General features: G+C 46.6%; 1 protein-coding gene across 1 annotated transcript in view; it reads right to left on the bottom strand.

The window, feature by feature from the left end:
* Window positions 1-15,565, bottom strand: part of LOC124622465 (torso-like protein) — a 523,109-nt gene that overhangs the window by 96,976 nt on the left and 410,568 nt on the right. Inside the window, exon 3 of the mRNA XM_047148169.1 lies at window positions 5,157-5,536. Within this exon, the coding sequence (XP_047004125.1) occupies window positions 5,157-5,516 (360 nt within the window). The 5' untranslated portion in view covers window positions 5,517-5,536. The remainder of the gene's footprint in view (window positions 1-5,156; window positions 5,537-15,565) is intronic.

Raw genomic sequence — 15,565 nt, 5'->3', positions numbered from 1 at the left:
GAGCTCAACATGCCACCGATGCCCGGCTGGCGTGCGTTGCGTCGATGTTTACACACGAAACCATACAAGATTCAGCTACTGCAAGCTCTTCGTGAAGGTAACAAATAACAGCGTTTGGGGTTCTGTGATTTCGTTCTCTCCAAGTTTTCTTCCACGTTTAGTGTATAGTGACGAGGCAACATTCAATTTAATTGGAAAGGTGGACCGTCATAACGTGAGAATACGGGGTACAGAAAACCACATACAGCTGTACAACATGAGAGGGACTCTCCAAAACTTAATGTGTTTTGAGCAGCTTCATGGGAAAAGGGGTATGGTCCAATTTTCTTTGCCGTGAAGACTGTTGCAGGGAGCATATATCTCGATATGCTTGAAAACTTTCTTTTCCCACAGCTGGAGACTGATTCGAAGGTTCGTTTACCAACGGGATGGGGCACTGCCACACTGGCATCTGTAAGTGCAGGAGTTTTTAAATCAAAGGATTACTGAACGATAGATCCGTCGCACTGGACCAAATGATTCAGCCTTACACTACCGGCTTCCAAGGTCACCAGACCTGACTGTTTGTGATTATTTCTTGTGGGGGTTTATAAAAGACTCTGTTTATGTGCCTCCGTTACCAACAACAATGAATGAACTGAGACATAGGATAACAGCATCTGTGGAAGCCGTAACTCAAGACATGCTCGCTGCAGTGTGGGAACAATCTGAATACCGCACAGACATATGCCGTGCATCTCAAGGGGGGCATACTTAACACCTATGAAAAGGTATAAAAAAAAACTGAGTTTCCGGTTCATCGAAAAACAAAATTCATTGTACATGTTTATTAGTTTCAGAAATATACACGAGGCAAATCGGATGATTCTTTTTAATACACGCTGTGTGTTCTTTACTTCATTTCGTGCCATCCTTTTTACCAGAAATCACAAAAGACGCGATAGGGGCAGTGAAGTAGGTCGTTTTTTAGTAGCTCGACTGTGTTAACACTCCAGGAGCACAGCACTGTGGGGCAGAACAGAAGGTGTGAGAATGACTTTCACTACGGAACTGCGATAGAGGGCTAACGATGTAGGCGGCTAACTTCCAATACTCGTCGTTAATTACCTAAAGCCCGTAACTGTTAAAGCTACAGGTCTCACCATTTGACAGCAACAATAAACTAACTGTACATTGCTACTATTGTAAAGAATTGATGTAGTGACGTAAAACCTATACGACGATTTAGATACTGTGATGGGTTGAGCTCTGTGTGGTAGCATTGTTCACTGCATTACTAACCCTTAGGCGCAGATCCCAATGATGCCACAAGAAAGGCAATGCGACACACTGCACTAAATTTCGCACGATGTGACACTTAGATGTGCAATAGTTGTGTTCCCACTGGACTGACAAGACAACAAGATGACGTAGCAGGCAGCGAAAGCATCGCGTGCCGCACATCGCTCCCAACTTCATCCCGGAAAACTTTACCAAGCGAGGTGGCACAGTGGTTAGCACACTGGACTCGCATTCACGAGAACAACGGTTCAAGATCGCGTCCGGCAATACTGATTTAGATTTCTCGTGATTACTCTAAATCGATTCAGGCAAATGCCGGGATCGCCCCTTTGAAATGGCACAGCGGTCTGTGGATGAATGTGTAACGCCACAGCGCAATTTCACTGTGCGGCTGGCAGGGGCAGTAAAAAGGGCATAAAGTCCTTGCGAAATTTATTCTGTGTACTCAGTTGGACATTATATACCCGCCAGGTTAGCCGAAAGCGCTAACGCGCTGCTTCCTGGACTCGGGTAGGCGCGTTGGCCCCGGATCGAATCCACCTGGCGGATTAACGACTACGGCCGGTGTGCCGGCCAGCCTGGATGTGGGTTTTAGGCGGTTTTCCACATCCCCCTAGGTAAATACCGGGCTGGTCCCCACTTCCCGCCTCAGTTACACGGCTCGTAGACATTGGAACACTTTCGTCCTATTCTATGGATTACACTAGTCGCAGACAGTTCGGGTACACTAATTCCGTCCCGGGGGGTACAGGGTGGTGGCAGGAAGGACATCCGGCCACCCCTTCCACTACCATTGCCAAATCCGATTAACCATGCCGACCCTGCCTCACTATGGGAAAAAGCACAAGCTAAAGCGTCAAGCACTCAGTTGGGCTTTAACTATGCACATGAACAGTATAGGCGGATGTCAGAATTTGAGCATAGGACGCGCTGTTGTCTCAAAGTAGCCGGTTGGAGTAATCGGCAAATTGGTCGACAGTTGAACAGGAGCGTTCCCACTATTCGGCGATGTTTGCAGGAATTGTTGAACCACTGCTGAACATAACATCAAGAAGGAAGCAGTCGACGTACTGGGAGCAAGCAATCGTCAGAGAGGCACTCGGAGTCCCGGATTCTTCATTATCATTGAAAGAACGTGCAACTGGTGCTTCACTGAGGACAAGCACCAAGAACAGGTGCTTCACAGAAAGGGGGCTGAGCTCACAGCGTCCCTTCCGCCGACTGCCATTTACCTCTGTACACCAAAAAGCCCGCCTGAAGTGGTGTTGGGCACATTCGGCCTACAATCTCATTGACTGGAGTAGAACTGCCTTCAGTGATCAGTCGCACCTCGAACTGAGCCTCACTGACCAGCAAAGACGTGGTGAGGACGCCCTGGACAGCTGTGGAATACCAACATCGCCCACCATACGGCCTCACAACCATGATTCCCGGCGGGGTCAGGGATTTTCACCTGCCTCGAGATGACTGGGTGTTTGTGTTGTCCTCATCATTTCATCTTCATTCATGAAGGTGGCGAGATTGGACTGGGCAAAGGTTGGGAATTTGTACGGGCGCTGGTAACCGCGCAGTTGAGCGCCCCACGAAACAAACATCATCATCTCACAACCAGGAGGCGTCTGGGATGCCATTTCATTTCATAGCAGGACCCTTTGGGTTGTAATCCATGGCTCCCTTACAGGAAAGCAGTACGTCGACGACGTTCGAAGCCACATTTTCTTGCCCTTCATGGTCCGTCATCATGGGCTTACATTTCAGAAAGATAATATCCGCCGCCCACAGCCAGACCTACAGCTTGTCTTCGTGCTTGCCAAGCCCTACACTGGCCAGCAAGTATCTCTCTCCAACTGAGAACTTTTGGGCATTATGGCCAGTACTCTACAACCAGCTCGGGATATGGACGAGCTAACACGCCAATTGGACATAATTTGGCGAACATCCAACAGCTCTATCAATCAATTCCTACTTGAAAAACTGCTTGCATAAGGGCCAGACGTGGACAAATGCATTTTTCGCTTGCTCAATTTCTGACGCTCTTTCTCTTGAATAAATCATCCAATTATTTTAAACTGTAATCATCGTTTATCTATAGATGTACGTCACATCTATCGATTTCCGTCCCATTCTGGTAATTGTTTCAGGGTGCATTGGTTTTTTTGTTTTGTTTTTTTTTCCTTAGAGTGTAGGCGGAAGTTTTATGCTGCTCCTTTATCCTCTTTATTGCGAGATTATAATGGGAACTGCTGTTCCTGCAATCGTTTCAACACAGTTTTAATGAGATGTTTGCTTCCCGATTTCCCCCTGTGGCAAAAATTTAATGTCATTCCATTAAACTACACATGCGCGATTCTGAAGATCATTCTTCCTGCACCTATGGTGCACGAAAACTGGCGTGAAATTCTACGTAGCAAAGAAAGAACAATGAGAGCACTCAATGTGTGCAGGTCAGTAGGTGACGAGCAGCTGACTCAGCCACGCCTCCGGATAAGCGGGTTGGAATATCGTCTCAGTTATGTGACTGGATTTGCGATTTCCTATCAGAGAGGTCACAGTTCGTAGTAACTGACGGAAAGTCATCGAGTAAAACAGAAGTGATTTCAGGCGTTCCCCAAGGCAGTGTTATAGGCCCTTTGCTGTTCCTTATCTATGTAAACGATTTGGGAGACAATCTGAGCAGCCGTCTTTGGTTGTTTGCAGATGACGCTGTCGTTCGTCGACTAATAAAGTCATCAGAAGATCAAAACAAATTGCAAAACGATTTAGAAAAAAATATCTGAATGGTGCGAAAAGTGGCAGTTCACCCTAAATAACGAAAAGTGTGAGGTCATCCACATGAGTACTAAAAGGAACTCGTTAAACTTGTAAAAGCCGTAAATTGAACTAAATACCTAGGTATTAGAATTACGACCAACTTAAATTGGAAAGAAGACATAGAAAATGTTGTGGGGAAGGCTAACCAAAGGTAGCGTTTTATTGGCAGGACACTTAGAAAATGTAACAGAGTTACTACGGAGACTGCCTACACTACGCTTGTCCGTCCTCTTTTAGATTACTACTGCGCGGTGTGGGATCCTTACCAGATAGGACTGACGGAGTACATTGAAAAAGTTCAAAGAAGGACAGCACGTTTTGTATTATCGCGAAATATGGGAGAAAGTGTCACAGAAATGATACAGGATTTGGGCTGGAAATCGTTACAAGAAAGACGTTTTTCATTGCGGCGGAATCTTCTCACGAAATTCCAATCACCAACTTTCTGCTCCGAATGCGAAAATATTTTGTTGACACCGACCTACATACGGCGGAACGATCACCACGATAAAATAAGGGAAATCAGAGCTGGTGCGGAAAGATATAGGTGTTCATTCTTTCCGCGCGCTATACGAGATTGGAATAATAGAGAATTGTGAAGGTGGTTCGATGAACCTTGTGCCAGGCACTTAAATGTGATTTGCAGAGTATCCATGTAGATGTAGATGGACACGCGCAGCCCTGAGGACGACGATGCGTTCCTGCGCAGGTGCCACGTTATTTTGCGCGAGCTCAGCTCACGTGCACCCCCACCTCCCCGAGTGTGTGGGTTATTTCGTGATCTAGGAAATTTACTTTCTGGAAACTTCTTGTAATACACCCACAGACAAGCCACGGTGGCACCGATGCTAAGAGAGAAGAAACTACAGGTGGAGACAGAGGAGCGCGGAGGACCCCCGGCGAAGGCCCGGCACGGCGCGGCTTACGAGCAGCGCGGACTCCTGCGCGGGCGAGCGGGCGAGGACGACGGCGGGGTGGGGGACGACGACGCTAAGGTGCCGCGCGCAGACGAGCCAGCGGCCGAGGAGGCGCGCGCACGGCGTCAGCAGAGCGGCCGGGCTGACCTGGAAGACGGGCTGCGGCCCGCGCCCCGGAGCCAGCGGCGACTGCAGCGCCGCCGCCGGCGCCGCCACCAGGCTGTCCGGCGTGAAGACGTCGACGGTGGGCTCGCGGAACAGCCAGCCGCCGTCAGAGTCGTTGCGCGGCACCACGCGCATGCTGATGCTCAGGTAGCCGTACCGGCTGAACACGTTGATGCCCGCGCCCAGCCGCAGCGTGTTCTGCAGCGACGCCGCCGCCGCCGGCGCCGACACCGGCTTCTGGCGCGCCGCCGAGGCGGGGGCGGCGGGGGCGACGGACGACAGCAGCAGAGACGCCGCCAGCAGCAGGCATGGCGGGGGCGGGCGCAGCCGCGGGGGCGGCATGGCAGCGGCGGGGGCGGTACCTGCGACACACCACACCACCACCTCAGTACACGCGGGAAAGCGAAAACTGTAAACACGCCATCTCGTAATCGCAACTGTCTGATCTGGAGTCGTAAAAAAAAAGAACTACTAAAGTGTGCCCACAGGCGTCGATTTGTGAGCCGGTATTTTGGGATTTGACAATTTAACCACTCTTGTCCCAATTGTAAGAAGATGAACAAGACGACGGAATGGTGCGTATGCCGATAACGTCTTGTCTGTGGTGTCAGGGTACTCAAGAGATCAGTTGGAGGAGGTGGCGAGTGCGGACCTCTTCCGGATGCAGCAACGACAAACTAACCATAGTCCCACAGAAACCCACACATATACTCCTTAAACATCAACTTTCCTTACTTAGAAATCCTACAGTTCAATTATACGAGGGTCACTCCAAAAGAAATGCACACTATTTTTGCAAAAATACAGTTTTCATTCTGCATGTGTGAAAGTTTTACAGTGTGTAGATACATCATTCCCGCTTGTTTTCAAACTTAGTTCAACCTGTTCCCGTGAGTGGCGCCGTCACAGCATGTCTTCAAGATGGCTGCTACACTTGACGCTCGTCAGAAGCAACGTGCTGTCATAGAATTCCTGTGCTGTGAAAATGAGACAGTGGGAAACATCCACAAGAGGTTGAATAAGGTGTATGGAGATGCTGCTGTCGCTCGCAGTACAGTTAGTCGGTGGGCAAGCAGGTTACGTGATGAAAGCGGATACGGCAATATTGAGGATTGTCCTCGCAGCGGCAGGCCTCGTAATGCACACACTCCAGACAATGTGCAGAGAGTTAACGAATTGGTGACTGCTGACAGACGCATCACAGTGAACGAATTGTCATGCTACGTTGGGATAGGGGAAGGAAGTGTTTGCAGAATACTAAAAGAGTTGGCGTTAAAAAAGATTTGTGACAGGTGGGTTCCCAGGATGTTGACAGTGGCTCACAAAGAACGAAGAAAAACGGTATGCAGCGAACTTTTGGAACAGTACGAGAATGGTGGAGATGAATTTCTTGGAAGAATTGTGACAGGTGATGAAACATGGCTCCATCATTTTTCACCAGAGACGAAGAGGCAATCAATAGAGTGGCATCATGCAAATTCACCCAAGAAAAAAAATTCAAAACCACACCTTCTGCTGGAAAAGTTATAGCTGCGGTGTTTTTGATTCCGAAGGACTCTTGCTTGTGGACATCATGCCAAGTGGAACCACCACAAATTCTGATGCATACGTGACGACACTGAAGAAACTTCAAGCTCGACTGAGTCGCGTTCGACCACATCGGCAAAAGCAGGATGTTTTGTTGTTGCACGACAATGCACGGCCACATGTCAGTCAAGAAACCATGGAATCGATCACAAAACTCGGATGGACAACACTGAAACACCCGCCTTACAGTCCTGACCTGCCTCCATGTGACTATCATCTCTTTGGGAAACTGAAAGTCTCTCTTCGTGGAACAAGGCTTGTAGATGATGACTCCCTTGTGCACGCTGCCAAACAGAGGTTCCAACAGGTTTGTCGAGAATTTTACCGTGCGTGTATACAGGCGCTGGTTACAAGATGGCGTAAGGCAGTTGAGAGGGATGGAAATTATGTAGAGAAATGAAAATATTGTTCCTAAATGATGGCGTACAGCAGTTGACAGGGATGGATTTTATGTGGAGAAATGAATATACTGTTCGTAAAGGATGTATCTACACACTGTAAAACTTTCAAACATGTAGTATAAAAAATGGATTTAAAAAATAGTGTGCATTTCTTTTGGAGTGACCCTCGTAAAACCTCTCTATTAGCGATTCCTTGAGTCCAGCTGGAGGAACAGTGTGTCTTCACACAAGACACTGAGACTACCACAAATAGCCAGCATCTTGCCGTTAGGCGAACCAGAAGCTATCACTGCATGCAGTGACCACCCATCATGATGTCATTTTGACGTCCACCACAGACTTTGGTGGGTGCGGAGCGACGTGCACAGAGGGATGTGTTCCTCAGATTTCATAGAGACCTTCGGCACTGCTCCGACAGACCCATCGCTGCTGACCCTCGGATTCTACACAGTAGACATTATGGTAAGCTGTGCTGCAGCCTCCTACTGATTATGTAAGGGGGACTCGACGAAGCCCAAGAAATTTTAGGCCAAAGGGTAACAATCAACGAACAATAGCGGACCTAAGATTGAGGCTAGGTGAAACCCATAATGAATTTTTTCCCAGTTTGAATAATGCCCCCGACTGTATTGAATTACGTGAATTCCTTAGCTTTCGAACATAAAATGACCCATCATCACATTCCACGTTAAAAATCGGTTAAATCGTGAAGTGCTCTCAATTGTTAACTACAGACCTGTCCGTAACAGAGATATGATATCTACAGTGGCGCCATACGCCGCTTCTATTCGTAACAATGACGCTTCCTACAGGGGACACCTTCAAATGTGACAAAGCATCCTACGACTTTTGGCCACCGGCCGTTGTGGCCGAGCGCTTCTAGGCGCTACAGTGTGCAGCCGAGCGACTGCTCCGGTCGCAGGTTCGATTGCTGCTTCGGGCATGGATGTGTGTAATGTCCTTAGGTTAGTTAGGTTTAATTAGTTCTAAGTTCTAGGCGACTGATGACCTCAGAAGTTAAGTCACATAGTGCTCAGAGACATTTGCACCATTTTTTACTTTTGGCCACGTAGATAGCATTTGTTACTATTTATAAGATCCTCAAAACTTGTTAGGTGAAGTTATCGATAACAAATGCATGCATTACTGGTAACAATAATCGTAACAAAAGGTGGAAATCACACCAACAAGTGGCTAGGTCTGCTCCAAGCTAGACGGCTGATGCACAAAACCATAACACAAAGCGTCATGGGTACCTACATCAGTAGAATTTCCTCAATTTTGAAATGGAAATTAAATGGAAAAATTTGCCAGATGCTAGTAGGGTTGAAGCTCTGAGATTTCCGTACAAACTTAATTGTGTGTGCAAACATGTCGCCCGGCCGAAGTGGCCGTGCGGTTCAAGGCGCTGCAGTCTGGAACCGCAAGACCGCTACGGTCGCAGGTTCGAATCCTGCCTCGGGCATGGATGTTTGTGATGTCCTTAGGTTAGTTAGCTTTAACTAGTTCTAAGTTCTAGGGGACTAATGACCTCAGCAGTTGAGTCCCATAGTGCTCAGAGCCATTTGAACCATTTAGAGGCAAACATGTCGTGCATCCCGAGAATCAAGAACATTGACGATTTTTGTCTTATCGACACTGGTACTGGCCATATACCGGGTCCGGTAATTCCAAGGCTTCTGATAATGTTTTAATTTTATAAGGAGCAATCAAAAAGATTCAGTTTGAGTACACTGCTACAGCATGTATCCAAAGTATTGCACCCCAAATATTGCGGAAATGGAAACTGCTATTGATATGCCGTTCCACAAACTGGATTGGTAGCAAAAATGATTATTAGTTGCAAAAGGCACCACTTCTTGAATGAAATGAGTACTGTTAAGCAGAAGAAACTAAACGTCATAAACATGCCGTTATACCATTTATATCTAGTACTGATCTTAAATTAGATTTTGTTGTAGACTGTTAATCAATAAGACTTTGAAAGGTCTCTGTTGGATTCTTTTCATCTTAATTTCTTAAAACTGTTGTCATTTACGGCATACATTCCACTTCTAAATTTACTGTGGTGTTTCTGACTATCTGGGAGGAGACTGAGCAGTGAAACGTGTTACTTTTACACATAAACAAGAACGACCTGTCACACTACCATACTTTGAAACACAGTTTATATGTAATTCATGTCACACAGTCTCATACGGAACCTACATCCGCTTTCTTTTATATACTGTATATGACAAAATACTGTCATCCCCCTTCCCTTCTGTGTGAGAGGATGAATGAGCAAATGTATTTGTAGTTGCATGCTGGATGGTAGCAGACAAGCCTGTCTGCTAGAGAACAGTAACAGCAACGTCGGAACAGGGAGCTACGCTTTCTAAAAGCAGAGAGGTTTCTATTCTTAGTATGGTCCTGCCCGTCCCTTGTCATGTTGGTATAGGGAGCTGCCTCTCTGGTCACTTCCGTTTGTATCTGTTAAGCACCCTCCGTAGGGGCCCAGGCAGTGTGGCCGTGGCAAGCGTCTGAAGTGGTAAGATCTCCGGCTAAGCGCGTCTCTGCTAAGTCCGTAGGACAATGGATTTCTTAAGTTCAGTCTAACTGAAAATTTAATCACCTTTATTTCAGGTTTAGATCTAAAATATCTAATGTTATCTTAAACTGCAACGCAGTGTGATTCGAGTGTACAGTTCAGAATATCTTCCAGTAGTTGCTTTGTCACTACTTTGTGAGTAAAGTGGAACCACGTGTTGATCAGTAACACTAACTAAGATCTTCAATCTTAAATGCGAATGTGCGTGAGGTTATAACGTCTCGTCTTGACAATATTTTTCAATATAGCAACTTTTCTTTATGTTCAACCCACGTGGGGTGTACTTTGTGAGAGCTGTACCACGTGCTTATACAATTGTTTGACCCATAAGGTTAATAGTAAGCCGATAGTAACCAGTTCGAGGTTTTTCTTTTGTAAATTGCTTTTCGATCTAATTTATTTTAATTATCAAAATTATTGTGGAGTTACACTCTTTGTGTAAACCAAGTTGACCACGTGAAGCATGTGGTGTAATCATCAAAGTAGCCCTCAGCTATTCTTTTCGGGAAGATTTCACAGGGAGATAGTATGAATTTAGTATGCCAGTGTGTGGTAATTTCATGACGGACATGATTGCGCTACGACCGTAACTTCTTTGGGTGAAAATTGAATCGGTTGGGTGAGGTTAACTTCCTCTTGCATATGTTTCAACGTTCTTCGTGCGTTATTTTATGAATGCAGTGTTGTATGCAGTCTCCCAATCTTGGCTACATATTTGATATGTTCCGTAAGATTACAAACTCACATTTTCACAATCCTAAATAAGGCACCAGTTTAGTTATGAATCAAGTTTAATATGCTGAAATTTTAACAGAACAATGATCAATGTTAAAATAAATGTCCAAGTATAAACTGATTTATTTCTTTTTATTGAAATTGTCTTTATATATAATCACCAGTTATTGTAAGATGAGTACTAAAAGATTATAATTAATGTTAGTCTGGTTGGGAATTTGGTAAGCTAGACTGGATACCTGGTCAAACAGTTGCTCAGTAATGCAAGGTTAAGTTCCCCCAGATAGCTCACAGCTTTTAACCCGCTTTTATTGTCTTGAATATCAGCACCGCTTTCAGAACAAATTAAAGCATCAACATTACAACTTCATAATAGCAGATTCCAGTAGAAGATGCAATTCTCGTTGGTACGTACGTGCCCAGCTGCGAGTTTAGAAACGCATCTTGTCTGCTCAGTTGAGCGAGCGAGCGAGTTCAGGCCTGCGTTCGTGACGTACGCGCCGCGGCGTGTCTTTCTCGTGGGCCTCGTTTGGTTCACTGCGACGTCAGCGCAGCGGCTTGGTACTTCGCGTACACCTCGGGATCCCTGCCGTGTGTTCTGAGGTATCCGTGGCTTACCCTGTACGTCGTACAGTGAATACATGCTGGTTACAACGGTGCGAGCTCACGTGTCGCAGATTACGCAGACGGCGCTACCTGCTCCGAAAGTGGGCCGGACGGGCTTCGTAACGGGCCCGCGCCGCGGTGCGGTGCGGTAACCCGAGACCGCCGCCCCTTGCCGCCCACGCTATGTGGGCCAAGGTAGAGGCCCGCAGACAATGGGCGGTCACCCCCGAGCGGCCGGCCGGCGACGCGGAACTGGAGGCCGCTGTCGCTGCCGCACTGCCGGAACTGCGGCCTGTGACGTCAGCAGCCAGGCGTCGCCGCTCGTGTCCGGGGCGTGCGCGGTACACAGACTCACATCGTGGCCGATCTCACAAGGGGAAGGCCTCGGACACGACCAACCGATTCGGCTCAAATGTAATTTGGCAGGTCGTTTGTGTACAACCTGAAACGAATCTAAGATATTTTGGGTCAATACCCCCCGCGTTTTTGAGAAAATCGCCTCTGAAGGTTATGACGAGCAATCTACTCAAAATTGGCGGGATCGATTGATACTTGTAAATAGAGCATTTTTCATCATCAGGTATGGGGTCCGAAAACGCATACTTTTCCAGAAATCGAGGTAAGAAAGTTTTACAACTACCGCTTCTGTAACTACCTGGTAAACGCTTTTCGCCGACAGCACCGACAGTCGCCGGTACGGTAGCTCAGCTCGTTCGATCAGAGGGTTAGCTGCCCTCTGTAATAAAAAAACTGAGTCAACGGCTCAACACTGCACTTGAATGGGTGTCACGGGACATCCGCACTGAACAAATGAATCGAACAAAACGAGGACAATAAAAAAAAAAAAATACCGCAACGGTCCAGGTAATTGTCTGGGATTCGGAGAACCCGGGTTTGAATCTCGAAGAAACCTAGCGGATGTTCTTCTCGTTTGTATTTTTCCATATCTCAACTGATAGGGATAGGAGGGTTAATAAGGTAAGTAAATCAATAAAGAATGATAATATTAAGGTAGGCAAATAAATTTCTCGGACGCCGAGAAACAGAACTGCCTGCTTCCGGTAGTGCATTGAAAATGCATCTGTCTTACAACACTTTTACAAACCAAAACACATTGTCGGTAACTTCCCGCTTTCAATCGTCTGTGACAGGCTCCCAACTATATATTACAGCGCTAGTCGAAGGGTGTACATCCTCCATTATTCAGATTATGCACGTGAAACGTATGACACAACAAACAATAACTAGTTACTACGGCATAAACAGACGAGCTAATTACTACAAAGAACATACAGTACTCGTCATATGTTACTTATGGAAGAACACTGTATTCATTCACAAAACGTATTTCATTCGGCGCATTAACGATGGAAAAATCACTACATGTATCCGGAGGTTCGCGGCAGCCTAATGACGGAAAACAATTCTTTCCGATTGACTTCTATTAGGCTCGTGCTGGACACCTTCACTCTTCCAGGTGCACGACTACGATATGACTAGGAGGCAACCGGGACTACATAACTTTCCCCGCGTGCATTCTGTCCCGTGGCTCGCTGTACACAAGCGTCGCGCGGTTGGTTATCTGTGATCCCTCGTGAGGAATTCGCAGCACTCTTACTCGGAGTTGTTTTCATGTGGCGAGGCTTAAAAGTTTAATACTTTACTAACTCACGGCATTTGGGAAATTAGTTTGCCTACCTTATTATTATCATTCCTTACTGATTTACTTACGTTATTAAGCCTCCTATTCCTATCAATTGAGATATCGAAAAATACAAACGAAAAGAATAACACCCGCCAGGTTTCTTCGAGATTCCAACCCGGGTTTTCGATTCCCAGCGAGTTACCTTGGCCGCTGCGCTATCGGCACTGTCGGCGAAAAGCGTTTACCATGTGGGTAGAGAAGCGACAGTTGTAAAAGCTTCTTTCCTCGATTTATGGAAAAGTTTGCGTTGGCGGGCCCCATACCTGTTGATGAAAAATGCTCTATTTACAATTATCTATCGATCCCTTAAATGTTGGGTCGATTGCTCGTCATAACCTTTAGGGGCGATTTTCTCAAAATTGCGGGGGTGTTGACCCAAAATATCTTAAGAGTCCTTCGTTTTAGGCTGTACACAAGCGACCTGCCAAATTTGAGCCGAATCGGTTGCCCGTGTCTGAGGCCTTCCCCTTGTCAGGGTGCAGCGGAGGCAGTTTTATCGGAACCGAATTCGGAGTCGGAGGCCGTACAGTTCTTTTGTCGCCGGCAGGAGTGGTATTTATGTACACTGCACTACAGAACATTTTATTACGCGCGCCGACACGGCCCGATTCGTACTAACCGAGTGATAGGAACCGAGCAGTGCCTTTCTAACCTCGCCACAATAACTAACATGGGGAACTCCCCATCGCGCCCCCCTCAGGTTTAGTGGTAAGAGGGCCCAGTCGATAGTCCTGTTAAAAAGTGAACACAGTTCAAGCATGAAAACAGGTAGAACGCGCACTGGACTGTGAAAAAAAAAGGCAAAATGGCAACAGTGAAAGGTCCAAGAACAAGAAGTCAACACACAGCAGACGTAGAGACAAATGGTGTCGTAGTTAAGTTGCTGATGGTGTTGGACCGACAAACGAGCCATCCGTGTTCTCACCTCCCTCAAGCCATATTTTCTTTTTTTTCCCCCCGCTGTTCGCTTTATTGAAATTTGTGCCTGTGTCGCGGTGTAACGTCCGTTTGCAGACAGCGAGGTGTAAGGTAGGGGCCTATATTGACAGCTGACCCTGCACAACTACTCTGTTAGCAGCCGAAACGGAGAGGTTGGTTGGTTGTTCGGTGGAAGAGACCAAACAGCTAGGTCATCTGTCTCATTGGATCAGGGAAGGGTGGGGAAGGAAGTCGGCCGTGCCCTTTCAGAGGAACCATCCCGGCATTTGCCTGGAGCGATTTAGGGAAATCACGGGAAACCTGAATCAGGATGAACCGTCGTCCTCCCGAATGCGAGTCCAGTGTGCTAGCCACTGCGCAAAGGGAGAGGCTTTCGAATGGGAGCCGCAAACGTTTCATGATAAGGTGACAAGCCAATCGAATCCTCCACCGGAAAATACGCCTGGTGCATCATACACGGCATTAGTCATGTGATAGGAATCTCCTATCGGCGCACCTAATTTGTGCGACTGGTAAATGAGTGAAATATGTCTCCTTGCCCCATATAGGTGTTCATATAAAAGTGAATGTGATCACTCCCAATGAAATGATGTAAACGTAACAGTTTGTCACATAACCTGTAACAAATGAACGCAACAGTTTCACAAACGCACAGTTTCTCTGTGCTGTGTCAGAACATACGTTTTCAACGTTTTGGAGTTGCCTTCCGTTTTGGAGGTCTTGACACTTGAATTCCCTTGTTGCCGGCCGCGGTGGTCTAGCGGTTCTGGGCGCTCACTCCGGAACCGCGCGACTGATACGGTCGCAAGTTCGAATCCTGCCTCGGGCATGGATGTTTGTATGTCTTTAGGTTAGTTAGGTTTAAGTAGTTCTAAGTTCTAGGGAACTGATGACCACAGATGTTAAGTCCCATAGTGCTCAGAGCCATTTGAACCAACCAATTCCTTTGTTGTAACATAGTTCACGCCCGTTTATTTGCTGTTTTCATTTCTGTGAGACGTCTATGTGGTATCTCGCCTGCTCTTACTACTCATCACATTTACTCGCAACGGAAACGTATTCTTACCACATGACTCATATTCTATAACCAATGTATAGTATGACAACTGCCGAGACTACAGACGGAGAACAAATATTTCAATGACAGCACAGACAGTTCAGTTCACAATGTTTTGGAAAAAAGGAATTGGCACGAAGAAGTTTCGCACACGGCTCGGACGCTTGGCAGTCTTAACTACGACGCCATTTGGCTTCACGTCTGCTCTATATTGCATTTCTTGTTGTTAGACCGCTCACTGTTTCTATTTCGCTTTCTTTTTTCACAGTTAAGTGCATTTTGCTCCTATTTCCATGCTTAACCTTCGTTCAGTTTTTTATGGTCCATCCACTGAGCTATCTCACCACCAAATCTGAGAGGGATGGGATGGGCAGTTTCCCTCGTAAGCTTCACTACGACACGTCGACTCAAATGGTTTCTCCCAATTCTTTACTCACAGTAGAATTTCCATAACAACATGGACCACCTCCAGATGCAGCTTTCTCTCCAAACACGGCTCCATCAAAAAGCACCTAGCCGAACCGGAAACAGGACATAGACACCACTCGAATCGTAATATAATTGCGAGTTCTCTTTCAGACGGAGAGGACCTCATGGGCTACAACGCGCGAACGATTCCCATTGGTCGAAAACAAAATTACTACCCAAAGACCTGCTTCACTGACCAAGCAATGAGGTTGCTACAGTGCTTCTATCGATTAATCGAAACTGACTGTAGCAGACTCGCCTGAAGTATCGCAAAAATAAATATCTCGATCGAGTAGAAATAAA

Source organism: Schistocerca americana, chromosome 7, assembly GCF_021461395.2.
Source record: "Schistocerca americana isolate TAMUIC-IGC-003095 chromosome 7, iqSchAmer2.1, whole genome shotgun sequence".
NCBI lineage: Eukaryota > Metazoa > Arthropoda > Insecta > Orthoptera > Acrididae > Schistocerca > Schistocerca americana.
This window is presented reverse-complemented; position numbering and strand designations above follow the sequence as displayed.